This window comes from Cucurbita pepo, chromosome LG01 (genome assembly GCF_002806865.2).
Source record: "Cucurbita pepo subsp. pepo cultivar mu-cu-16 chromosome LG01, ASM280686v2, whole genome shotgun sequence".
NCBI classification, from domain to species: Eukaryota; Viridiplantae; Streptophyta; class Magnoliopsida; order Cucurbitales; family Cucurbitaceae; genus Cucurbita; species Cucurbita pepo.
This window is the reverse complement of record NC_036638.1, coordinates 6,907,068-6,932,313: the sequence shown is the minus strand read 5'-3', so window position 1 is coordinate 6,932,313 and position 25,246 is coordinate 6,907,068. Positions and strand designations below refer to the sequence as shown.

At 34.2% G+C, this 25,246-nt stretch overlaps 4 protein-coding genes across 5 annotated transcripts; 3 read left to right on the top strand and 1 right to left on the bottom strand.

Moving 5' to 3' along the window:
• The first annotated feature begins 188 nt into the window (after positions 1-188).
• LOC111805077 (phytochrome-associated serine/threonine-protein phosphatase-like) lies at positions 189-5,174 on the top strand. Of its 2 annotated transcripts, XM_023689954.1 has the most exons (11): positions 189-279; positions 367-493; positions 1,137-1,283; positions 1,382-1,449; positions 1,781-1,838; positions 2,866-2,976; positions 3,134-3,184; positions 3,843-3,986; positions 4,058-4,153; positions 4,241-4,312; positions 4,648-5,174. In XM_023689954.1, the coding sequence occupies exons 2-11, from the start codon at positions 413-415 to the stop codon at positions 4,729-4,731; spliced, it is 912 nt and encodes a 303-aa protein (XP_023545722.1). In that variant the 5' UTR covers positions 189-279; positions 367-412; the 3' UTR covers positions 4,732-5,174. The 2 variants fall into 2 exon arrangements, with proteins under 2 accessions (XP_023545722.1, XP_023545732.1); XM_023689964.1 differs by lacking the exons at positions 189-279; positions 4,058-4,153; positions 4,241-4,312; positions 4,648-5,174 and having other exon boundaries at positions 286-493; positions 3,788-3,864.
• A 1,393-nt stretch (positions 5,175-6,567) lies between these two features.
• LOC111780697 (protease 2-like) lies at positions 6,568-12,814 on the top strand. The gene is made up of 11 exons (XM_023661172.1): positions 6,568-6,889; positions 7,081-7,364; positions 7,462-7,656; positions 8,096-8,442; positions 8,892-9,183; positions 9,679-9,837; positions 10,260-10,625; positions 11,142-11,207; positions 11,419-11,467; positions 11,644-11,767; positions 12,476-12,814. The coding sequence occupies exons 1-11, from the start codon at positions 6,583-6,585 to the stop codon at positions 12,555-12,557; spliced, it is 2,271 nt and encodes a 756-aa protein (XP_023516940.1). The 5' UTR covers positions 6,568-6,582; the 3' UTR covers positions 12,558-12,814.
• Positions 12,815-17,084: 4,270 nt separating this feature from the next.
• Positions 17,085-19,484, top strand: LOC111788236 (MDIS1-interacting receptor like kinase 2-like). The gene has a single exon (XM_023668521.1). The coding sequence runs from the start codon at positions 17,466-17,468 to the stop codon at positions 19,248-19,250; it is 1,785 nt and encodes a 594-aa protein (XP_023524289.1). The 5' UTR covers positions 17,085-17,465; the 3' UTR covers positions 19,251-19,484.
• Positions 19,485-23,192: 3,708 nt separating this feature from the next.
• LOC111806578 (protein ASPARTIC PROTEASE IN GUARD CELL 2-like) lies at positions 23,193-25,100 on the bottom strand. Its single transcript, XM_023691953.1, has 3 exons — positions 24,591-25,100; positions 24,155-24,474; positions 23,193-24,031 (listed from the first exon to the last, which is right to left on the bottom strand). Exons 1-3 carry the CDS (start codon positions 25,000-25,002, stop codon positions 23,306-23,308), a joined length of 1,458 nt encoding a protein of 485 aa, XP_023547721.1. The 5' UTR covers positions 25,003-25,100; the 3' UTR covers positions 23,193-23,305.
• Positions 25,101-25,246: the final 146 nt, after the last annotated feature.

Below are 25,246 nucleotides of genomic sequence, written 5' to 3'. Positions count from 1 at the left end.
CGAATTGAGAACTAATAAAAATTTATAATCTCAAGTAGATTTTTTATTTTGTGTATCAAAGGACACAAAAAAAAAAAAAGTCAATTGTGTAATTCAAATAATTGGAGTGTAATTTAAAAAAAAAAAAAAATCGAGCAGCTATGGATTATATATCAATTTAAGAAATGAATAATTATTTTGATTGATTTATTTATTTTTACAAAAATTTTATTTATAAAACAGAGGTGTTTTTCTCTGAAATTAACAAAATGGGGGCGGTGGGTTGGACGGATCTGTTTGGTGAGCGTCGGCTCGTTCCACTGAAATTTCAATTTCAATCGGCTAATCACAGCCTCCATATAATTAATCGGAGTTTTCTCTCTCTAGGGTTGCCTTTTCTTCTCGTTCCATTCTCCATTGTCGCTCTTCTTACATGGATTTGGACCAGTGGATCGCTAAGGTCAAGGAAGGCCAGCACCTTCTTGAAGACGAGCTTCAACTTCTTTGTGAATTCGTAAGGTTTTATTGTTTTTATTCCCACCCTCAATCAGTTGTTTTCGCGATTAATCTTCAAACCCGTCCGTATCTGAGGATACTTAGGGTTTATACATTTTGGAACCTCGTGTGTAAAACCTTTCTGTATCTTCATTGATGCTGCGGCTTTTGCTTCTACTAACAGGGTTTATGCTTGATGTTCCTGGATTGAGTTTTTAGTTTCTTCAGCTTTTCGCGAAAATTTATCGCGTAGCTCACTGGTTTACGTTTATTGTACACGAACTTTGCTTCGATGAAGTTTTAGAGAAATGGATGTTGAGGTTATTAGTTGTATTCCCAGAGATCAATTTGGGGTTCACATGTGGAATTCTGATTGGGAATTTTCGACATGGTGTTTGTGCTTGTGTATATTGACGGGGATGCGCAATACGCACTCTCGCCTAAGAAGTCACTGTTTATTAATCGAGGTCAACACTTACATTGTAAATGACATTATCGGTTGAAACTTGAAAGAATTTGATTATTCGTTCGCTGGTTTATTATTACTATTTTCATTGGATTCTTATTGGCAATATCTGTATGCGTGGGTGCATGCGATGTTAGGAAATTTGGATAACCTAATGAATTGGACTGTTAATGGATTCATGCTCTCTGCATATCAGGTAAAAGAGATCCTCATTGAGGAATCTAATGTGCAACCTGTCAACAGTCCTGTAACGGTTTGTGGTGATATTCACGGTCAGTTTCATGACCTGATGAAACTTTTTCAGACCGGAGGTCATGTACCGGAGACAAATTATATTTTCATGGTATGTTTTTTCTTTTTTTTTTTTTGGACAATTTGGACAATTTATGACAGTCAATTGATGATCCTATGGGGTGGTTAATACTAACTATTCATTGTCAGGGTGATTTTGTTGATCGAGGTTATAACAGTCTCGAAGTTTTTACGATTCTTTTGCTTCTTAAAGCCAGGTAATGTTTTATGCTTGCTTCTGGGTTTGAAAATACTCTCCATGTTTGCAGGGCCATATAATTCATGTTTGTGTAATTTTATGCTCATTATAGCTGAAGATGTATGCACCTTTTGTTTTGTGAGAAGAGGGTACTTGCTCATTTTATCATTTAGCCCCTTGTTTCATAGGCCTTTTATATGGGTTGCACTTATTTGTCACCTACTAATACAAAAGAAGTCCTAAAAATTTATTTGCTATGATTTTCATTTTCTATTCTGTTATTTGCTATGAAATTCTTTTGAAAGACCAACAATATTTCCTTTCCTAAGAAAATTTATTTGTCTTCTTAGATATCCGGCTAACATCACACTATTGCGAGGAAACCATGAGAGTAGACAGCTTACACAGGTTTGAATCTTCTGTTTAGTCTATTGAGGTTGTGATGCTATCTCTCTTATGAAGTGATGTATTTCAAACCTACATGTCTATAATGGAAAAGAAAGGAGATGAATGTCTGCTTTTAAGACCCATACTTTTGATAGACCCTGGATTTGCATTGTTGGATAAGTTGGAGAATTTAGGCATTCAACAAGCTACTTTTCCATCTCATCAATTTCTATTCACCTCCTGAAAACAATGTGAAGAAAATGCCTTTTCTCAAGCGCACAAGCATTTTGAAAGTCACCATAAATAGTATAAAAACACGGTAGAATTTAGGCCTTCAACAGTCAATGTTCCCATTTCCATCCAATGTTCTTTTCCCTTCTGAAAACAGAGTCGAGAAAATGCCTTAAAAAAAGGTCACAAGTATTCTGAAAGTCCGTATAATTAGTAATGGCCATCCTTGCATTTGCGTGTATTCTGCATCTCAACTATCTGGCACCTCAAATCTATCCATATATCTGCCCTTTTTTGTGTGGCTAAAGCACTGGTATGAATAAAATTGTGCATTAAAACTTTCCTGCTTGTGTAATTTTGGTATGGCCATGTCTGGATTAATGGGAGTTTTGACTAGGGCGGCAAGGACCTTGGATTACAGTTCAACCCAGTGAGGAAATGGGCTTAAAATCTGTTGAGGTCATGAAATTGGGATAATTATATTATTGGGGACAGATTGTAGCCATAGATTTGAATTTAGTGAATAGAAGGTTTGGGGATTGCTCAGCTAGAGAACAAGGGTTGATCTTGCCATTATGTCGAGTTCTAGTCCCAAATGCTGTTTTACATGCATTTTCCACCGACATAGTTCCAGTCTTTATTTTACTTTATTTCCTCCTCTTAACATGGAACTTATTGAGTGGAGATCATGTTATTGCTCCATATTACATTGAAAACTTGATCTTCATACTTTTTTGATAGCATGAATGCTGATATCATGATATGAAGGTTTTGAACTTTATTGTAATATCCATTGGTTCTGCAATTTTCTTGCTAGGTTTATGGTTTTTATGATGAGTGCCAGAGAAAGTATGGAAATGCTAATGCATGGCGGTACTGTACAGATGTTTTTGACTACTTGACACTCTCAGCAATTATAGATGGAACCGTAACCTCTCTCTCTTGTTGCCTTCCAAAACCCCCACCCCTGACTATGTGATCTTATGTGCATGGATATATGCAATTGATTTCATAAACGTGCGAATTATCATTGCTGGGCGCCCTTATGTGATTATACATTTTTATTGGTTTTCTTATCATCTCAGGTTCTCTGTGTCCATGGAGGGCTCTCTCCTGATGTTCGAACCATAAATCAGGTTTCCTTATATTCTTTAAAATTACAACCTATCTCTCTTGTCCTATACCTTTTTTTTTAAACCCCCTAACACTCATTATATATGTATGCATCAATTTATTCATGTGAAGAGGCAGACATTTTATGAATATAGGTTACATATGCCTTATTCAGATAATTCGGTATGAATTGTCCAAGTTTTCATGTGCTCGAGAAGCATTTCAGAATGTAAATAGTGGTACCTTTTTCCGTTTGAGTAAACCTGTTTTAGAGGTCAGTGTATCCTTACGGTAGGATGGCTCCAAAAACCAGTTAATCATGACTTATTGTTTGTTTATTTCCACTCTGATTTAGTAGATTGTCCATTCTACCATATGTGATTGAAACCTTCTGCATTATATGGCAATATCAATGCACAGTCCTCTTACTGGTATTTAGATCTGTGCAGATCTTTTTGAAGAAATGATGGGAGAAAACTTATATAACTGCAGCTTGGCACTTGCCTTGTGAACACTTTCACACACCTTACGAAACACATTTGAAATACTATAATGTCCGATGTGATATGATTTCCTCGTATGAACTGTTGAATAATGTTTCTTAATCCTATTTTACAATGGATCAGTTTGGAACTTTACTGGCTTGAGGCCTTTCTTCTACCATTTTTCTTCCGCTGACAGATAAGGGTGATTGATAGAAATTGTGAAATTCCGCATGAGGGGCCTTTTTGTGATCTTATGTGGAGTGATCCAGAAGATATTGAAACATGGGCAGTGAGTCCACGAGGAGCAGGTTGGCTTTTTGGTTCCAGGGTTACTTCTGAGGTAATTTTATCTGTTTAGAAGTTAAACCGTACAACTTCCTACGGAGCTTATGCAGATTTTATTTATTGCAGTTCAATCACATTAATAAACTTGATTTGGTTTGCCGAGCACATCAACTTGTACAAGAAGGTCTCAAGTATATGTTTCAGGATAAAGGCCTTGTGACTGTAAGATTTAGAGCCAAAGTTATTATTTCTCTGTATAATGATAGACTTTATGTGGTTGATTGAGTCATCTCGTCCTTGAATTTGCAGGTATGGTCTGCTCCAAATTATTGTTATCGTTGTGGAAATGTAGCTTCTATATTGAGCTTTAATGATAATATGGTGAGTATTCACTTTAGTCATATTATTTTATGTTTTGAAAGAAGAAAAGTATTGGTCCTTCGGTGTTTTAATCCGTTGAAGCACCATTACGTTATGATTTTCATGGCATTTGCTTTTTCAATATTTCTTATATTATAACAATAAATAGACACCAAATATCTTTCAATCTCTCCCCCACATTTCATGGTCAAAGGAGGGGGTAGCCCATTGAATAGTTTCTCCATCTTTAGAGTTTGAACCACTGGGTGACTACTCTTCTAAATCAAAGTTTTTAATTACATTTCTTCTAAAATGCAAGTATCTTATTCAACAAACCGTTTGTTAACTTCAAACAGGAAAGAGAGGTGAAGTTCTTCACTGAGACAGAGGAGAATAATCAGATGAGAGGCCCAAGAACAGGAGTTCCATATTTCTTATGATAAAAGGGGGGTTGATTATTGGCCATATTTGTGAAAGTATCAAGCTATCATGATCGGGCGACAAAATCTCTTTAACAAGGAAATCTTGAATTTGTTGTTTGCAGGTAGATCATTGTTCTGCTTGGGTGGATATTTCCTCCTAGGCTGATAAGATAGATACTTTGGGCTGTGAATTACGTTGGCAGTAGGTAATTTATTTATTCAGCAGTTTGCATTCAGAGTATGTTTCTTGTTGGGACCGCTTTAAATTCATTTGTGTATTACTATTGAAAAAAAAAGAAGGAAAAAACTCGGCCACAGTCACGCCTGTGCATCATACTGCCTGTTGAGCATGTTTTGAGAAGTCAGATTCGACATTAATCAGTGTAGAAAGTATGTATGGATGAGATTAATCTGTTTGTGTTACTTCTGGAACACCATATTTTGTATCTTGTTTGCCTCTATGGCTTCCTTTCTCTATTCCATGATATCAAAATTGTCTCTCTAAGGCTGGTTTGGAAAGACTTTTCAAGTGCTTTTAAGTACTTGAAAAGTCCTTCCAAGTAATCTGGAAAATCTACTTGTCCTTTTAATTATATTTAAGATAATGTTCCTAATTGTAGAGCCAAAGGTAGAAGCCAAAAAGGGGGAAAAAGAAAAAAAAAAAATTCATGTTAGAAAACAAAGTCTTCTTGAAAATGGTGTATCATAGTCTATTTCTTATTAGCTGAAGGTATTAAATGATTACTGTTCATCTTCAAGTGTTGGAAAGCTTTGATTTGGTGATTGAATGTGACAATCAACAGTGATTGTATAAAAGTTCATTGATGATAGAATTGATGTTTTCTTTGAGGTAATAAGATCATAGAAGTAATGTAAATGATGAGATTAGTACGAGATTATTATTGGCTGGCTAGCAAGTTTGTTTCATAATGTAATTGTTTATAGCGTTATTTTTCTTGAGTTTACAGTTTTTATAAAAATATTACATACGGATACAAGTTGAGATTTGATGCTATTAAATCTTTCTATCTATATATGTTTATATATAAAAAAGCAATTACTCGAAGTCAATATAAGCAAATACAGATGCACGAAAGGTGTTCAAGGTTATTCTCACGAGGATAATTGGAGGAAGATATAAATAAAAAGGCACGAAATGATGTTCAACAATATACTTGAAAGGTGTTCGACGACGTTAATCCCATGAGAAAAACATAAATGAGTACAATCAAATACGAACGCAGAAAAGATGTTCGACATTATTTTCACGGGAAAAACGGATGAAATGAAAGCAAACCTAGTTTGTCGCCGATGTTAAAGGCCTTCCCGGAAGCCCATGTGCCATAATCAACGCCAAGGACCAGCCGGAAGTATCTCCGACGGTGTGAACTGTGGCCAAGTTCGGGTGCACCATGCAGAACCCAAGGGCCAGGAGGCAAACAAGTCCGGCATGGAAGCTAACCATTGAAGGTAATTAATTTTAACAAAAATGGTGTGCATTAGAATAAAGCGGGCAAGAGAAAGACTCGAGGATGGAAACAGAGGATTTAAGGCTTTACATATATGTAATGGGGAAGATGATGTTTTGGTCCCAATGTTTATTTTTAGCCTAAAAGTTCAAAAATGAATTTATAATTTACCTTTAATTCTTTTCACTTCTTATTTTTTTGAGGTAAGATGTAAGAAGTTTAAATTCATATTTACAATAATAATAATAATAATAATAATAATAATAATAATAATAATAATAATAATATATATATTATTTTTGAAAAATATTTGCTTCAAATGGTATATATGGATAAATATTCAATGCATAAAATAGAAATTGGCGTATTTTGAACAGTTTGAGAAAACATTGTTGACTATATGAAGCCACTTCAACAAAATGTCATATTTGGTTTGGTTAGAAGAAGCGCTATTCTCTTCATTCCTTTTGCCGGCTCTCCGTCGGTAGCTTCATTCCGTCACTTCCAATCGCCGGCTTCATCGACGGTTGTCACAATGAGCTATTCTCACTCTCCTCCGGTGGCTAAGAAGGTGGAACACAAAATGGAGTTGTTTGGGGATGTAAGGATCGACAATTATTACTGGTTGCGCGACGATTCTCGCAAAAATGCCGATATCATTTCGTATTTGCAGCAGGAGAATGCCTATACTGATTTCGTCATGTCCGGTGAACTATAGTTTACATTTCGTCTTGGTTCTTGAATTTTTACTGGTAGTTTATAAGAAATTTATGAATCAGTGATATGGTAGCATTGAATAGGAGTATTGTCATTTGATCTATCTTTTGATTTCTGATGATTTGTATCTAATGAGGATATTTCGATGAATGTGTGCGTTTTTCTTGATTCATCGATCTAGGAACAAAGCAAGTGGAAGAACAGATTTATGGTGAGATAAGAGGACGAATCAAGGAGGATGATATATCTGTGCCTGAGAGAAAAGGCCCTTACTATTACTATAAGAGGACTCTAGACGGGAAAGAATATGTTCAATATTGCAGGCGTTTTGTACCCCCTGGTGAAGAGGCTGTCTCTGTGCACGATGTCATGCCTACTGGACCTGGTGCTCCTCCGGAGCATGTTATATTGGACGAAAATGACAAGGCACAGAACCAATCCTACTACTGCATTGGTGCCTTTGAGGTATTGTAGGCGTGGATCTGCTTCCGAATTTGATCCTGTTTCTCTTAGACGAATTTTTAATTTAAGGATGTTTACATTACGGCCATTTCTTCTCTAGGTTAGTCCAAACAACAAGCTAGTGGCGTATGCAGAAGACACTAAAGGAGATGAAATCTACACGGTCTATGTTATTGATGCCGAGACTGGAGCTCCTGTAGGAAAACCTCTTGCAGGCGTGACATCGTATCTCAAATGGGCTGGCAATGACGCTTTAGTATACATCACAATGGATGAGATTCTTCGACCTGATAAGGTGATCTTCTATATTTTTCATCGATTTTACCGTGGTTCTCTCATTGGAAAAGCACTAACAATCATTTAGTTCCTGAGGCCTATCATACCCAATATCCTTGTTGATTGTTCTGTGCATTCAGAATCGACTTCTAATCAAGTAGTTGGTAAATTCGTTAAAAAGAAGATGTCCTCTATACCATTAGAATAGCTTGCACTTCCTCTAGTTTCTCTTTTGTAATATTGATATAGATTATAATATCCTAATAAGTTGATATCAGAAGAGTTTTTATAGTTGTAATGAGCACTGCTCAGAGTACATATGTTGGGTGAAAATACATTCAGTATCTGCATTCTGATGTTCCCATAAATATTATGGTCAAACTTCAAATTAAAAAATTTATTTTAGCGTGTACAGAATTTCAGATGTTGATCTAGTAAATTTTCTCTCCTTTCAATAGGCATGGTTACATAAACTGGGAACAGAGCAGTCAACGGACACCTGCCTTTATCATGAAAAGGATGACATGTTCTCTCTCGATCTTCAAGCTTCTGAGAGCAAGAAATATTTGTTTATTGCATCTGAAAGTAAGTTTACTAGGTTCAACTTTTACCTTGATGTATCAAGGCCAGAAGATGGGCTTACTGTCTTGACACCTAGAGTGGATGGAGTTGACACTTTTCCCAGTCATCGTGGAAATCATTTTTTTATCCGGAGACGAAGTGAAGAGATTTTCAATTCAGAAGTAGTAGCTTGCCCTCTCGATAATATATCAGCGACAATGGTTCTTCTTCCGCACAGGGAAAGGTAGTGATTTGTATTCTCTTATGATACTTTATGATGGACCTGATGGTATAATGTGAATTGAAACAAAATTGGAAGTGATGAGCTGATAGTTAATGACTTGAATCAACTAGCCTGAAAATATATTTTGTATGAACTTGCTGTTTATTTATTCTATTTGTTGGAAATCTGTTAGGGCAGCTATTTTTATAAAGTGAAAGACCCAACTGATCTGTATCAACTATAATTAGGATTTTCATGTTCACTTGGTCTGACACTTGGTACTTATTTCGATTTAGGTTCAACACAAAAATGAGCTCCTTATTGTGCTGTGAATTTGATTTTGTCTATTAAAACTGTTGAAAGCTTCTTAATTAGCTTATGTTTCAATATCTCTCTCTATTATTTCCTGCAACCAGTCGAGGTAACGAGCTTGTCATTGGGGTTTATTAAGTTGTTTGAATACTGTCCAGTGTGAAAATCCAGGACATACAACTGTTTCTTAACCACATCGTTGTATTCGAACGTGAAGATGGTCTACCAAAAATTGTTGTCTATAGCCTTCCTGATATTGGAGAACCACTTAGAAGCCTTGAAGGTGGACGAGCTGTGGATTTTACTGATGCGACTTATTCAGTGGCTTTATCAGAATCAGAATTCTCTTCCAGTATTTTACGGTTCTGTTACAGCTCAATGAGGACACCCCCCTCTACATACGACTATGATATGAAATCAGGAGTTTCCATTCTAAAGAAAGTTGAAACAGTGAGTAGTTCCGCAATCATGGTTATGTTGTTTTTTCTTATGACGGGGATTGCCTCTAGGTTTAAATGATTGTCAAAAGAAAAATATCTATCTATTTATCTATCTGTCTATATATATATAAACCAGATACAAATTTCTATCGTCTGTTTTTTTCAATCCACTAACTACTCATTTGAGGCAAGGAAAATATGTTATTTATCTAGTCTTTCTAAAACCATTGCAAATTTCTTCAACTTTCTGTACATTCTTTTACTCTCTTTTTTTCACTTTTTATACTTAAGATTGTTATTCCCTTATGTAAATAATTTTGTAATATTTTACAGAAATCTTCTCTGTCTCTTTGTTGAAGTCATGCCTTTTCACTATCCACTTTTTTATACTTGAGAATTCCTGTTGTCTCGCAAATCCAGAAATCTTAGTTTTCCCTCCCCCATCTGGGGATTCGAATTTATTTATTTGTCTGTAACATAGTGATATTTTCACAACTTCTATCAGGTGTTGGGAGGTTTTGATACTAATAAATATGTCACAGAGAGGAAATGGGCAACTGCTCTAGATGGCACTAAAGTTCCCCTATCAATTGTTTATCGAAAGGATCTAGTGAAACTTGATGGTTCAGACCCACTTCTACTTTACGGCTATGGTTCTTACGAGGTAAAAAGACCCGTGTTAATCAGATTCTAGACAGATTTCAGGATTTTGAAGTTATTTTAAAGTGAGTGTTTTTGTTTCCTGGGGCCTCCCCCTGTGAATCAGAGTTTTGTTGATGGAGCTTTAATTAATGTAAAGTTATTTTCCTATGTTAATTGATTTATCAAAATTTTCAATTCGGAAATATTTATTTATGCATTGTAATACATTCTTTGACGATCTATGTTCCATTCTGATTTCCTAGTTTTTGCTATAATTATGATCTCTTCCAGTTGCCAATTTACCGATCTTAATTATTTGCATAGGACATGACCTTGTACCTGAATCTTTCCGTGTACTTTCTTCTTGTTACTTAACAGTGTTATGAATTGAAACAATGATTGTACATGGACATGGTCTTGATATGAATTTCATTCTTTGAACAGATATGCATAGACCCTAGTTTCAAGGGATCAAGGATATCTTTGTTAGACAGAGGTTTTATTTATACAATAGCTCACATTCGTGGAGGTGGTGAAATGGGGAGGCAGTGGTACGAAAATGGAAAGTTACTGAAGAAAAAGAATACATTCACGGATTTTATTTCTTGTGCTGAATACTTGATCGAGAATAAATACTGTTCAAGGGAAAAACTGTGCATTGATGGAAGAAGTGCTGGGGGTTTGCTTATTGGTGCTGTTCTAAATATGAGGCCTGATTTGTTCAAAGCTGCAGTTGCTGGGGTACCTTTTGTAGATGTTCTAACGACCATGCTTGATCCGACAATTCCCCTTACGACTTCGGAGTGGGAGGTAAATCTCATCCCTACTGTACCTTTCGTAATCCTGTTAGTAGTACTAAGCAGTGAGGTAGTCCAATTCCTCGGTCGGAGTGAGGTAGTCCAATTCCTCGGTCGGTACATAAATAGACCAATTAAGGAGGACTCTTAAGGTTTAGCTTATGCTAGAAATGGCTTAAAATCACTTCCGGGTCCCCAAATTATTGTGCTATTTTGAACGAGAGTCCAATGTAGGTAAATATATATTAAAAAGACAAAAGGGTGGAAAATGTTTCTGTTTATAGCACGCACATAGAAAGCCATTCCCAAATACGTTCATATACTTGCTACAATGCTTTCGTTACATTTCAACTTTGGTTCTTAACATACGAAATTCGCTTCGCGTGCGTAAATATTTCTACTTATCCATTATCATTTCTTTTAATTTTTCCCACACTTTTCAACTTTCGTTTACTGAAAATATGTTATTTAATTTATTGCAGCGCCTATTCTTTTTGACCTGCTTCTTACCGTCTTTTGTATTCTGCAGGAATGGGGTGACCCTAGGAAGGAGGAATTCTACTTTTACATGAAATCATATTCGCCAGTTGACAATGTATGCACNTTTTTTTTTTTTTTTTTTTTTTTTTTTTTTTTTTTTATTTATTTTATATATATCGACATTCTGTTTCGGGATTTCCACCTAATCATCGACTTGATTTGAACTTGATTTTGGATCATTCGAATGTATCGGTGCTTATTTGTTTCACAGAATATTTTGAAACTTTTGTTTTCACTAGGACATGACTTTATCTGCATTTTTTCAGATTAAGGCTCGACATTATCCAGACATACTTGTTACCACCGGCTTAAACGGTAAGTGTGAATGCTTAAAACTTCACTCCAAGTAGAGCCAATCAATTTCCCTGTTTATTCATCCTGTGCACACAATCTCCCTTCATATTCAGAATGGACAAGGAGATTGATGAATATATCTATATTTTTTTAGAGACAAATCTTCAAAGTGTCAATTCCTTTTGTCCATGTGGCAGATCCCCGTGTTTTATATTCAGAACCCGCTAAGTTTGTGGCAAAATTAAGGGATATGAAGACCGATGATAATCTTTTGCTTTTCAAATGTGAACTTGGTGCCGGACACTTTTCAAAGTCGGGAAGGTAATTATTCTATGGTTGATTTCTTTTGTAGGCCTTACTTCATGATCTGTGTTCTCTTGCTTGTTTTTATCTCATCTCTTTTTGTTGCTTGTGCCTTTTTTCTTCTTTAATATGATAGTAAAATTATTCTTACTTAATTGATGACATTAACTGCTGCCTTTTATTTATTTATTTATTTACAACTCTACTGTAGATATGGAGAAGAAACACTATGTTGAACTCTGTTATGATTTGTCACTGCCTATTTAAAAAACTGTAATGAGGAGAATTATAACATTTAAATCATTGTTTATTTGTTCATAAGCCTGTAACTATTGAAGTAGAACTCCAATTTTCTTTTATTTATTATTATTTTTTTTAGTGTAGGACCTTTATGTGGGTATAGAAAATCCAGATTTTTAGTTACTTCGTCTTCTCTTGGATTTGAGTCATTTTCTTAATGAGTGTGGAACTCCTTTTTGTGGAGTGCTTTTTTGCATGTCTATCCATGAAAGTCTGATCTCTCATAATTCTCTTTTTTTTTTTTCAAACATAGGCCACCCGTGTTAGTAAACTTGGAAAGATATAAAAAGGAAAACAACCTTGAGAATACAAACTGAACATCATGGCATTAATCTTTTGTTATTAAAAAAGGGAAAACACGCTTACATTTTGAAGTTTTTCATNTTTTTTTTTTTTTTTTTTTTTTTTTTTTTCGCTGCCATGCAGATTTGAGAAGCTACAAGAGGATGCTTTCACGTACGCTTTTATACTGAAGTCACTTAACATGGTTCCTGCTCTCGGAAATTGAGCAGAAAAGCCGCCCTTGATGGATAACAAGTACCATCTCTAAACTTTCATTCTCTATTCATCTTTCTAGTGAATCTTCCTTTATGAGAAATAGGGGCCATATTTGTACTGTTCTTCATTACCTTAGCATTAGTTAAGCTATTATGCTATCTTAAGGTTACTAGTTAACACTCGTGTGCATTTGCACAACATTTTAAGAGATTTGAAATTAATCCAAACAAATTCACCCTCTCAATACCGGAGGGACTTTTATTCTTCCTTGCCACTCCAAAGAAAGATCTATTCTTTTTTATATTCATGAGCATTCTAACTGGTTACAAACATCATATTAAAATAGCTTAGGACTCCTAAACCATCCACCATTACATACTCGTAGAAATGCAGCCGAAATGTGATACTAGTTAGGAAATAAAAGATAGATGGTAACCATTATTTTCGTTGGTATGAAATCCTTTGAATAGAATTAAAAGTGAAACAGTATTTTATTTCATAGAAGTTAGGGCTTGAATTTTAACATGCATTACAATTATCTATGATTACAATTATGTTATTTTTGTTCATAGTTAAAGAGGGTATTAGTTATAGGGGTAAAAAGTTGATTGAACCTTGATTTGATTGATTTGATTAGATGTGTTTAGTGTGTATCTGTTTTATTAGATAACTTAGAATCTAATGCATGACGTTTTATATGTTTATTATGTAACTACATTTGAATAAAAAAAAATAGAGTGAGATTTATATGTTGCTTTTAAATTGTTTTCATGGAATGTTCGGAGAAGAATAATTTTTATTTAGGTAATTTATTTGATTTTAAATTAAGTAAAAATAGATATAAATCACTATTAAATTGTTTAAATTGATTTAACCTTTTCTCTCTTCCATGAGTTTGCAAATATATACATATAGAGCATGTTAATTGTTTCGTTTATCCCTTATAAAATTAGTATCTAAACCGTTTTTGTTATATAGTTATATGCTCTTAACTATTCGGAACGTCTCTTAGCAAATCATGACTATTGGTAGCTTACGACCATTAAGTAGAGTTTTTATTAACAATAAGTGGAGACATGAGAATTCGAACTAATGATTAGATGCTAATTATCACTAAACTATGTTCATCTTATCTGACTTTAGTTCTTTTGTACTTTAAGTTTAAGTAATGATACTTTAGTAATACGAGATGTGGCTTATTATTTTAATAAAAACCACAATATACAGTGAGGTTATAAACATCTCAATAAAGGAAGACCCAACTTATTAGAGGGTCCTTTCCTTTTATTAAGAAACCAAACTTTATATTAGAGTAAGAAATCCAGCTGCATTATTGAATCTGCTTTATTGGGAAATGAAGCAAAAACTTTAACAAAGAGAAGAAGATTATGAATGAAATTAAATTAGAGAAGAAGATTATGAATGAAATTAAATTATAAGATCTGCTTTCCTTTGCTTCCTACCTAATATCACATGCATCCTCTTAAGCTGTCATAAAATACGTTGTTTTATTAACGAAATTTATCGTATGAAATATTAATTAAACATTAAACATGAATGCGTCCTTTAAATTGAGATGTCAGTTTGTTATTGATTATTTACGTATTATATTGGATATGAAAACTAAGTAAAAAAGGAAAATATAAAATGTAAATTTTGCGTACAACAACTAAAGTCAGGTCTATCTTAGTTGGTAAGCCTTTTGGTATCAAATTTTATGGAAGTGGACTTTTAGTGGCAAAAAGAGAAAAGAAGGGACCAAACTTTATGTTTGATTGTAGCTGGCAAAATAAAATTTGGTTTATAAATGGTTTTATTATCTCAATTTGCACTAAAAAAAATAATTTCTAGATGAAATAATTGAAGTGTTATATGTTTTTTCTTTGATTGATGTGTTGATGTGTTGTTAAATGATGTGACCATTGACTCATATATTAAAAAAAAAATAAGAGCAATTAATAATTCATCTGGTATATATTTTAATAGAATTTAGATCATTAGACTTCCCAATTTTATTTTTTATCCATTAAAAATTATAATTTTATCTTTTATTATAAATTTTTTGGTTAAACTAACAAAGTTGATACCAAATTTTAGAAGTTTATAATAATATATTTCACAAACTAAAGTTTATAATAATATATTTGATAAATTTTTAGATTTGTCTCTAATTAATTAATTAATTTATTAGATATAAATTTAAATTTTATTTTCAATGTAATTTAAAATTGTAATTTTAAAACTTTAAAGATCAAATAGACATTTTATCAATATATTTTGTAGTATATAACAAATAAATTTAAAAATTGCTTCTTGATTAAAAAAATAAATTGTATAACCAGATTAAAAAAAATTAGTAAATGGTTGAATAATAAAGAGACATCTCTTTCACATCAAGTTGGAATTTAAAATCAGAAAAATAATAAAAAATAATAATAATAATAATAAAAAGGTATTAGGTTGGAGAAGGGAGGGACCCTCAAAATGCAAAACAGATGAATTTCAATTAACTTTTCACTATTTTGGACAATTATCACTTTGGAAATGGGGTTTACACACACCTTTTTTTAATTTTTTCTTTTTTTTTTTACCATCAAAATTCTGATTGGACCAAATTATTAGCCACCCGCAATCACCGCTGTTTTATTTATTTTTTAATTACATTATAAAATTACTTCCAAGTTTAATTTTAAAATATTATGTTTTATATAATATTCAATAGGACTATTTTAAAGAATTTTGAGAGAAATTTTGACTTTTATATATATATATATATATATATATTAGTTTTTTTTTTTTTTTTTATGGAGTTCAATATTTTTACAGGTTTTTTCTTAATTAAAGAATTATTTTATTTGTATAATGGGATTTTTTTAAAAAAAATTATTAATTTATTATTATTTTGTGAAATATTGTACAATGAGAACTTTATTAACATAAAATTGGTCAACATGAAACCACTTTGGACCTTAGCCTTGACAAGTTAGTCAACTGATTGTTGAATTTTCACTCTAATGGAAGCTTATTATAAGACATGATTACAAATTATATTATTATATGTCATTTAGTGGTTTATTTGTAAAAATGGATAATTTTAAAGTTTAATTATGTAAGAGTAAGTTTAAAAAAACTAATTTTAAATACAAATATTAAAGAAAACATTATAAAATTTTATACTAAAATTTAAAATTTAATTATATGTTCAATCATACTCAACAATTTATTTACAATAATAATAAAAAAATTAAAAAAATAATTAAAAGGGAGCAAGAGATAGAGATGAAGAATATAATATCCTGTCTCCATTTCTATTTANAAAAAAAAAAAAAAAAAAAAAAAAAAAAAAAAAAAAAAAAAAAAAAAAAAAAAAAAAACTCTTTATTTTCTATCTCTCGAGGTAAATCCTCTCGAGATTTGACACAAGTATCAATTCGTCAAATTGAAGGAATTATAGAAACCATAAGATCAATGTACGTAGAACTAAGATGATTATTTCCAATATATCATGCTTTTTTAATCCATATTTTCCATCAAATAAAGAGATTTACTCATCTCAAAATTTAAGTCGAATGGTTTAAGAAGATCAAGAATTTATTAAATTCCTTGTTGTTTATTATTAGTATCTTATCATAATTATTTTTCGATAATTAGTTGAATATTTAGAAGACCCCAAAGTAAAATTAATTGATATCAATAACAAAAATAATAGAAATAAAATAAAAACATAGGGATTTCTACCCAAAAATCAAAATTAATAAGCAAACATGCAAATATAATTAAAATTTTGTTACTTATTCAAATAATGAGTGTCCATAATTGTATGTATTTGGAAATGGGGCAGTTCACAAAGTCCAAGGTTTTTGCATAAGTGAAAGTGTTGTATTATTATTATTATTATTATTATCATTATTATTAATCACACTTTGGTATATGCTTTAATAAATGGTATCATCATTGTGACTATTTCATGAATAAATAAATCTCACCCCAAAGTTCAACATGCCTTTAGAAAAAAAAAATAAAAAACTTAAAAGTGTTCCTACCAAATCATTACAATACAATCAAACATAAACAAACTATATAATAAAAATGTTAAATTCTTTCTAAAGTTACAATATTACCATTGACATTTCATAAACGTTTTATAGTTGGTCTTAGAATATAAATTTATTATAATATTTGACGAGCAAAAATTGAGACATAAAATGATGTGACAGTTATTCATAATAGAAATTGGGACTCGAGTATCGTTGCACCTGTTTCAGGTCTCTACTGTAGTGTTAATGTTCGGTAATACTTATAATTAAATAGATGATATTTTTACCCAAAACACTAACCCGATCAAATTTAGGTCAACTTTAAAATGATAATTAAGGACCTAATCCATAATTAATTAACTAAAGTTGAAAAAAAAAAAGAAAAAAAGAAATGATGGGTCCTGGAAATAAGTATGATAAGTAAATGTGAGGGTTGATTTTTGTTCAAAGGCTAAGGAATTTGAATACAGTGCGCTCCAACTTTCAAATGTAATTGGGATCCTTGTGATCCAACGGCTATAAATTTAAATATTAAAATAAATAAATAAATAAATAAATAAAAACTCTGCATGTGAAACTATTTAAGCTTATGATATTCAAACTTTAATTTACAAATTTCTTACTCTTTCACTTTCTCCAAAAAGCACTTCCTTCTTCTTCTTCTTCTTCTTCTTCTTCTTCTTCTTCTTCTTCTTCGTCTTTTGTTCTTTATAAATACTTACTCCAATTCCTTTTCATCATTATTCCTTCTTGTCTACGTGAAAGAATAGAATAAAATTGGTTGTCTCTCTGTCTGTCCATCACTTTTTCCACCTTTTTCCCTCTCCCTCTTCTTCATTTCACCACAATTCTCGGATCTTATCATCACCCATCTCTCAAAAATGCACTCTCTCAAATGGGTATTGCTTGTTTTTCTCTGGTTGTGTTGTGTGTCGCTGGCCGTGTCGATGCCTACGATGGCCCCGGTTTGTGCAGAGGAAGATAGAGCTTCATTGATGAGCTTCAAGGCCAGGATTGTGCAGGACACGACGGATATCCTTGCGTCGTGGACAGGTAGCGATTGTTGCAGTGGTGATTGGGAAGGCGTGGCGTGTGGTGCGACGGGGAGAGTGACAAGCTTGCAGTTGCAGAGACCAGAGAAGAACAGTGAGCTGTTCATGAAGGGTACATTGTCTGCTGCTCTTGGCAATCTGCATTTTCTTGAGGTAATTGTGATAAGTGGAATGAAGCATATCCGTGGCTCAATTCCTGAGAGTTTCACAGCCCTGTCTCGTTTGACCCAGCTTGTCCTAGAGGACAATGCTCTTGGAGGAACCATCCCTTCAAGTTTAGGTCACCTGCCCTCTCTCCAGATCCTCTCTTTGAGTGGCAACCATTTGACAGGCCAGATTCCACCCTCCATAGGTAACCTTATGAACCTTGTTCAGCTAAATTTAGCTAGAAATTTACTTTCTGGTCCAATCCCACAGAGTTTCAAGACGTTCCCTAGCTTGGAATATTTTGATCTTAGCTCCAACGAGCTCTCTGGTGCCCTCCCTGATCATGTGGGTCAGTTCAAAAACCTCACTTATATTGATCTATCAAACAACCAGCTTTCAGGGCCAATACCCATCTCCATTTTCAGCTTGCCCAAGCTTTTGGACATGTTATTAAGCAACAACAGACTCACAGGAACCATTCCAGTCCAAATTCAAGGCCTCAAATCAATCAATACTCTCTCTCTCAGTGGCAATCAGCTTAGAGGTCAGATTCCAGCATCCATTTCAAAGCTTCAGAATCTATGGAACCTTAATCTATCAAGAAATGGGCTGTCGGATCCATTGCCAACCATTCTTGCAAGCAACATTCCATCACTTTTGACAATAGATCTGTCTTATAACAGCTTTGTTTTTGGGACAGTTCCTGATTGGATCAGAGACAAGCAACTCTCAGCAGTGCATCTTGCTGGGTGTGGCCTCAGGGGAGCCCTCCCCATCTTCAGAGCACCTGATTCTATAACTTCCATAGACCTCTCAGACAACCAATTCACAGATGGGATATCAAATTTCTTGACAAACATGTCTAGCCTGCAAAAACTCAAGCTCTCAAACAACCAGCTGAAATTTAACCTCTCAGAACTCAGATTGCCAAATGCTCTATCCTCTCTCGATCTTCACTCAAATCAGATTTCTGGGTCACTTTCTAACATCTTAAATGGTAAAACCAGTGGATTCTTAGAGGTAATTGATGTATCAAAGAATGAAATTACCGGCGCTATTCCAGAGATGAACTCTGGCTTGGGATTGAAGGTCCTCAACATTGGGGGAAACAAGATCAGCGGCCGCATTCCGAGCTCAATCTCGAACATAGAAGAGTTAACAAAGTTAGATATATCAAGAAATCAAATACAAGGAACAATCCCCACGAGTATTGGCGCTCTGGCAAAGCTTCAATGGCTGGATATCTCCATTAATTCTCTCACAGGCAAAATACCAAACACCTTGTTGGCAATCCAGTGGCTTCGACATGCGAACTTCAGATCGAACAGATTGTGCGGCAAAATCCCACAAGGGAGGCCGTTAAATGTGTTTCCAGCCGCCGCTTATGCCCATAATCTGTGCCTTTGTGGGACGCCATTGCCACCCTGTAGAGAAGCAAACGAATGGAAAACAAAGACGAAGCAGTGAAAGCAGAGAAGAAAAAACGACTGCCCATAACAGGAATCGCTCGTTTATTACCGCTCATCGTCTCAAATGAGCCCCCACGGCGAGGAGCTAGGGATCCAGACCTCCGATCTGCTCCTTAAAATAGATAATAATTTCCATTTCTTTTTCTTTCTTCTTCTTCATCTTCGCGTTGATGTTGATCTTGATTATATGGTTAACTTACCTTGTTTACTTCATGAAATTTGATACTCCTCCCTCGAGGAAAAACATATAACAATTTTATTTTCTTATTTGGTTAAAAAAATAATAATTTGGTTCTATTCCATTTCTCTCTTTTTTCTAAATATTTTCTAAATTAATCCAAATTTTTAGAACTTTTTTTTTATTATTATTATTATTTAAAATCCTTCCTAAATTCTTTATTTTAAAATCGAAAAAGAGACTTTATTTAAAAAGCATTTAAAAAAAAAAAAAAAAAATTGTTCCACTTCGAGACAAAATAGTAGGAGGATTTTGGGCCTTAGGGCCTTTGAAACTTAATATGGGCCGTACGTTGGGTAAATGGGCTTCTACCTTGACCTTCGAGCCCAATTCAAAATTAAGTAGTGGGCTTTTTTATTTTCTTTTTTTAGATTTGGAGATGAGAATAATAGAAAATTGGATAACATTATAACATTATTTTCTATATACTACCGTTTTAAAATTAATTTATAATTATTTCCTAAAATATTTCCACCTACCTCTTTACCTAGTAGAGGCCAAACGCCGACAATAGCGGTTAGCAATGAGCTTTGGCTATGATACCATTTGGAGAGCAGTGTTCTTGCTGGTACACCGCTCGGTATTTGCAATGGGTCAAAGCGGACAATATATATCTAATTTAATAAATAAAAAAAATTGCCAATATATCCTTATTATTGAAAAAAAAAATAAAGGAAAAAGCCATATATTTGAATATTAAATCGAAGATACGAAATAACTAAAATAACCCAAATAAAAAATGTTTGAACAAGAGCTATAATTATAAAAGCTCTAAATTTCCCAATCCATTTCTCAAAAGTTGATGAATTTGAGAAAAAAAAAATGTTAGGTTTGTTGGATGAAAGTCCCACATCTGAAACAGATCATCTCTTTATAACCCATGAATATTATCTTTATTGGTACGAGAGATTATAGTCAAAGTAGACAATAATCATTGGGAAGAATCGTGCTCATCTAACCCTCTTTTTTGTTCCCAAACCACGAACAAATAATATATTACAAAAACACAGAGAAAAAAAAAAAAAAAATATATTCCTCCTTTCTTGTTTCTTCAACAAGAGAATCCAAAATTGCCATTGTCAAAGTTCAAGGCATAACTGAAAGGGTCATAGTGAAAACTGAGCCGCCTCTTCCTGTGGGAGCCTGCTGCCATGTGGCGGCGGAAGAAGCTTATGATCTTCCTCTTCCCGCTCAGCACCGCCGCGTCGGAACACAATCTGGGCACCGCCATCTCCGGGCAGGAAGAAAGTGAGGAAATTAGAGAAATGGGAAGGAGAAGGGTAAGGTGGTATGACAGTGAGTATGAGAAAGAGATAGATATAGATAGTTATTGGGGTTTGGTCTTCGTCTGTTCTCGAAAGCTGCTTCTCATTCTAACTCAATTTCTTCAAATATATTTTAATATGTTTCTTTCTTTGGGTTATTAAACTTTTACATGGGACTCACTAGACCTATTATTTTTCACTAAATTAACAAACAAACGTGGGACTCACTCCTAATAATCCTCAATTTCCTATTTCAACCACAACTTCCTGCTTTCAACAACCTCCAAACCATCGTCATTGCTTCCGAACCTTAAACAACCACTACTAGTCCTCAAGTCACAAATCGGAAGTCCCAAACTAATCCATACATCACCGCAAGTCGCAAGTCTGTGAGCCTAGCATTACCACTACCCCAATAGTCCCACTCGTTTCTATTGATATCCCACTTCTATTTCTCATTTTTAACCGTACCCAAGAGTTAAAAAAGATAGTAAAATAACGGTTTTGCTGCAATTTTATGTTATTTTGATTGGAGTGTTATTTGTTTTCTCCCGTTTTTAAAAAGATCCGACAGATTTTGTGTTGGACTTTGAAAGAACCGCCACAGCTCAAACTGTCATTTTCATATATTCAGAACTTTGCAAATAAAAGTTCATTGATCCATCACAATCTGTTGACCATACCCAATTTATTCAGTCAAAAAAAAAAAACATAAATTATAGCATTTTCCTTTTTATTTTTATCATTTTAAAATAAAATTATTATTTATATTTTCTAAAATTAATAAAAAATATTATAATTTTGTTGATATTATATGTCGTCTTTTTCATTTTGCCCTAAATTCTGAATTTCTATTTATCACAGATGAGTTTATTTTCCTTGCCACCTCATGCCACGTGTATTCCACGTATTTTATTTATTTTTTAAAAATAGATGCACACAAAGTCAAAAAGATAAAAAGGACAGCCACGTAAAGTTATTAAAAACCACACACCCCACACAAAACACTCTCAGAAATTGTCTGTCCTTTTGGACAAATACATCTGTCAAATAACAACCAAAAATTCCTCTGTATTTCTCTCTCTCAATTATTTTCTCGTCTAATCACAATCATTTAACACAATTTAGTAGACGACATTCGTATTTATTGCCCTAACGGTGAAATGATCGAGGATGAGGCGACCTACATATGGTCGACCAAGACACGATGTGAGATCTCACATCGATTGAAAAACAGAATGAGTGCCAGCGATGATGTTAGGGTTCAAAAGAGGATGCTGGGGTTCAAAATAAGCATCTAATTATTTAAGATCAATTTTATGTTTGATTTTACCGTTCTAAACATGACTTTTAAATAACCAAAATTGATTATAATAATTAAAATTATCGTTAGCACTAATTTTAATCATTTTAAAATTTGAACGATATCTTCATTTTCATTCATAAATTAAAAAAAAAAAAAACATATCGTATTATTAGACAGTAATGTTTTTCTTGTCGTTAAGAACATGGTGCAATTTACACGGGGCCAAAAAGAAATAGTGAACCAAAAGAGTTCTTCACCTCGTGATGCCTTCACATGTCCATCTTACAATTCTGCTTTTCAATCCCATCATTCAAACACCCACTGTAACACTTGTGACACTATCAAACATAGGCATCATAAGATTAAATATATTTGTCATTATGTCCTAAACTTTAATGTCAAATTTATAGTATGTTGGGTTCATTTTCTAAATACTTATAAAATATGATCTACTAAAAATAATATTATCAGTCGACATATCGCTATTTTATTGATATATATTCATAAAATCTCAGTTTCAATATCGATATCAATATTCTAATTCATAATAATGTTTATTGAAAAATAAAAAACAAACTAGTGGTTCAATTAAATTAAAATGTACTTGTTATTGGTTTTTTTTTTTTACGAAATTTCTCCATTAATTTTCTGTTTTTTTAAATCATAGAAACCAACGTTTTTTTTTTTTTTTTGGAAATGCCAAGGTTGTAATTGGTTATTCAATCTTTTTTAGCCATTTTTTCAAAGATCTTTATTATTATTATTATTAATAAAATCAGAACACTTGAGTGGACGACCTTTATCTAACATCTAGAATTCCTCGAATAATGTGATGTCTCACACCGGGTAGTAGTGAGACATCGTCTTCATTGAATTGGAATTTATGTTGTGGTCGGCTACTAAATTTTTTTTGATAAATTATAGACGTTGAAAATTATTACTTTTTTATATATTTTTTTTAATATGACAATATAAAAATCGAGATGGATAGACAGATAAATATATGAATTGTTTTCAACGCGACGGGTAATATATGACAAGAAAAAATAATATTTTTATATTACATTACAAAAAGCAAAATGCTACATTAATAGAAACTATATATTTTTTTTTACCATATAGAAACTATAATAATGCCAAATAAACATTATTTTATTTACATGTGATTTATCTATTAGCTTTGAAACAAAATAATAATGTGATTTAAAGACTGTATTCCAAATCTTAATATAGAATTTGCTTATTTAGCAAACATTTGGGCCAAATCCCACGAAACCATTGGCCCCATCGATTGAAATTTGAATACCTTCCTGCTGGATGTTTCCGATTATGGAAAGTCCCGACGGCGACGGAGCAAAAGCGAGGCAAAAAGTTCCGGCGCCGTTGACCGGAATCAAAAAGTTTTTTGCTGGTAACGTCAGAACCGGCCCGTCGGAGAAGTAAAACGACACCGTTGGCACCCGTATGGACTCGAACCCATTGAGATCGAAACACGTGTCAAAGATCGACACACCACCAGCGCGTGGGAGGTTGTTGGTTTGGGCTGTGAACGCATCGCGGAATGCCTCGTAGGCTGCCGTTGGTAGACGCGTCACAGCAGTGCCAGTGTCCATTACGACGCCGTTAGTACCGTACTCGGAGAGCTGAAAAGTTTCTTCCGGTATCGGAACTCGAACGCCACCGACGCCGACGCCGGCGAGTCCGATGTAGTAGAAGCTCGGGGCGCGTGGGTTTCTAATCAGGGAAATCCACGTGGCGCCTACCGGCATTGCTCCACGACCGAATTCCAATGTCCCGGTCGAGCCCGTATCTCGGCTCACTAAACAGTAGCTGAATGCACCACCGGTTTGACCGCCGAGCTGCCCGATGAATGACATTGAGCCTCCTCCGAGACCGAGTAACCCAGCGGCCCCTATAAACATGCCTTGATTCGTGTGACCGCATCCAATCGCCACGTCACGAATCATGACCTGGTTGAAAATTGTAATTAATTATTAAATATAAAAAGTGTAATAAATTTTATATTTATTAAATATAAAAATTAAATTAAAGTTTATAAAAATTGACTTAATATTTTGAGGTATAGTGCTGACCTGGCCCATGGTAATAGTTTCGAGGGCGAGAGTGCCTTTAGTGTAAGACCCGTCCCCATAGGACACCTCATATCGACACCGTCCAGCGTGGCAGTCAGTGTTATCAAGGCGGTCACAGACGGCGGAGCCACAAGAGACACCGGCGAAGGAGGAGGAATCAGCCGGGTTGAAAACCGGGTCGGACTGTTGGTAGCATTGGGTACAAGGTTGACATTGGACCCACACGATATCACTACCGGAATCAATCACCATGTACTGACTCCTCGGCGGGCTCCCAACTCCGACCCGAACAAAAAACTCTCCACTCCCTTCTTCCATCCCTAATTCCAAATCCAAATCATTTAACCAAATAAATAAATAAATAAATAAACATTTCAGGAACACACACATAAACTCAAAATTATATATAAAATAAAAAATAAAAAAATTTCCTTGCCTGAAACGACATCCGTGGCAAAATTGGCCACCTTGTAACTGTTATCTTGCGCCGCCGCGGCGGCGGCGTGAGATAGGCGGCGGATGAGGGTGGCGACTCTTATGGCGTCTCTTTTGATACGTTCATTGAAGGCGTGGCGATGGGCATGGACGTGGGGTAGTTTATCTCGGTGGAGAAGGTTGAGCTTAAGCGTAGTATTGTGGAATTTTTGAGCAGTGACTTGGAGGTGGGCGTCGGAGAAATTAAGGGTAGGAAGAATGTGAGTGTGATTAAGCTCCAATTTGGTTGGTTTGACATTAAGGTATAGGAAGTTGGGCGGCGGAGATGGGCGGGCTAGGGCGGCGGCGGCGGCCAAGAAGAGGAGGAGATGGAGAAGGAGGAGAAGGGGGGAAGAGGGGTGTTTAAGGAACATGGTTTTGAAGGTTTGAAGTTGGGGATTTGGATTTGGATTAGGTTTATTTGAGGAAGAAGATGGAAGTATTAAAGGCGAGAAAGATGAATATTTGAAGAAGGAAATGATGCGTAATGAAAATGTAATTATGGGTCCCTTTTATTTCTTAAATCATTTGGAGTTTATTCCCAATCTTAGGGGCAATTTTGTCCGTGTTTCTTCAATTATTTGCTTCATTTGTCCTATCTTTACAAAAAAGCAAGAG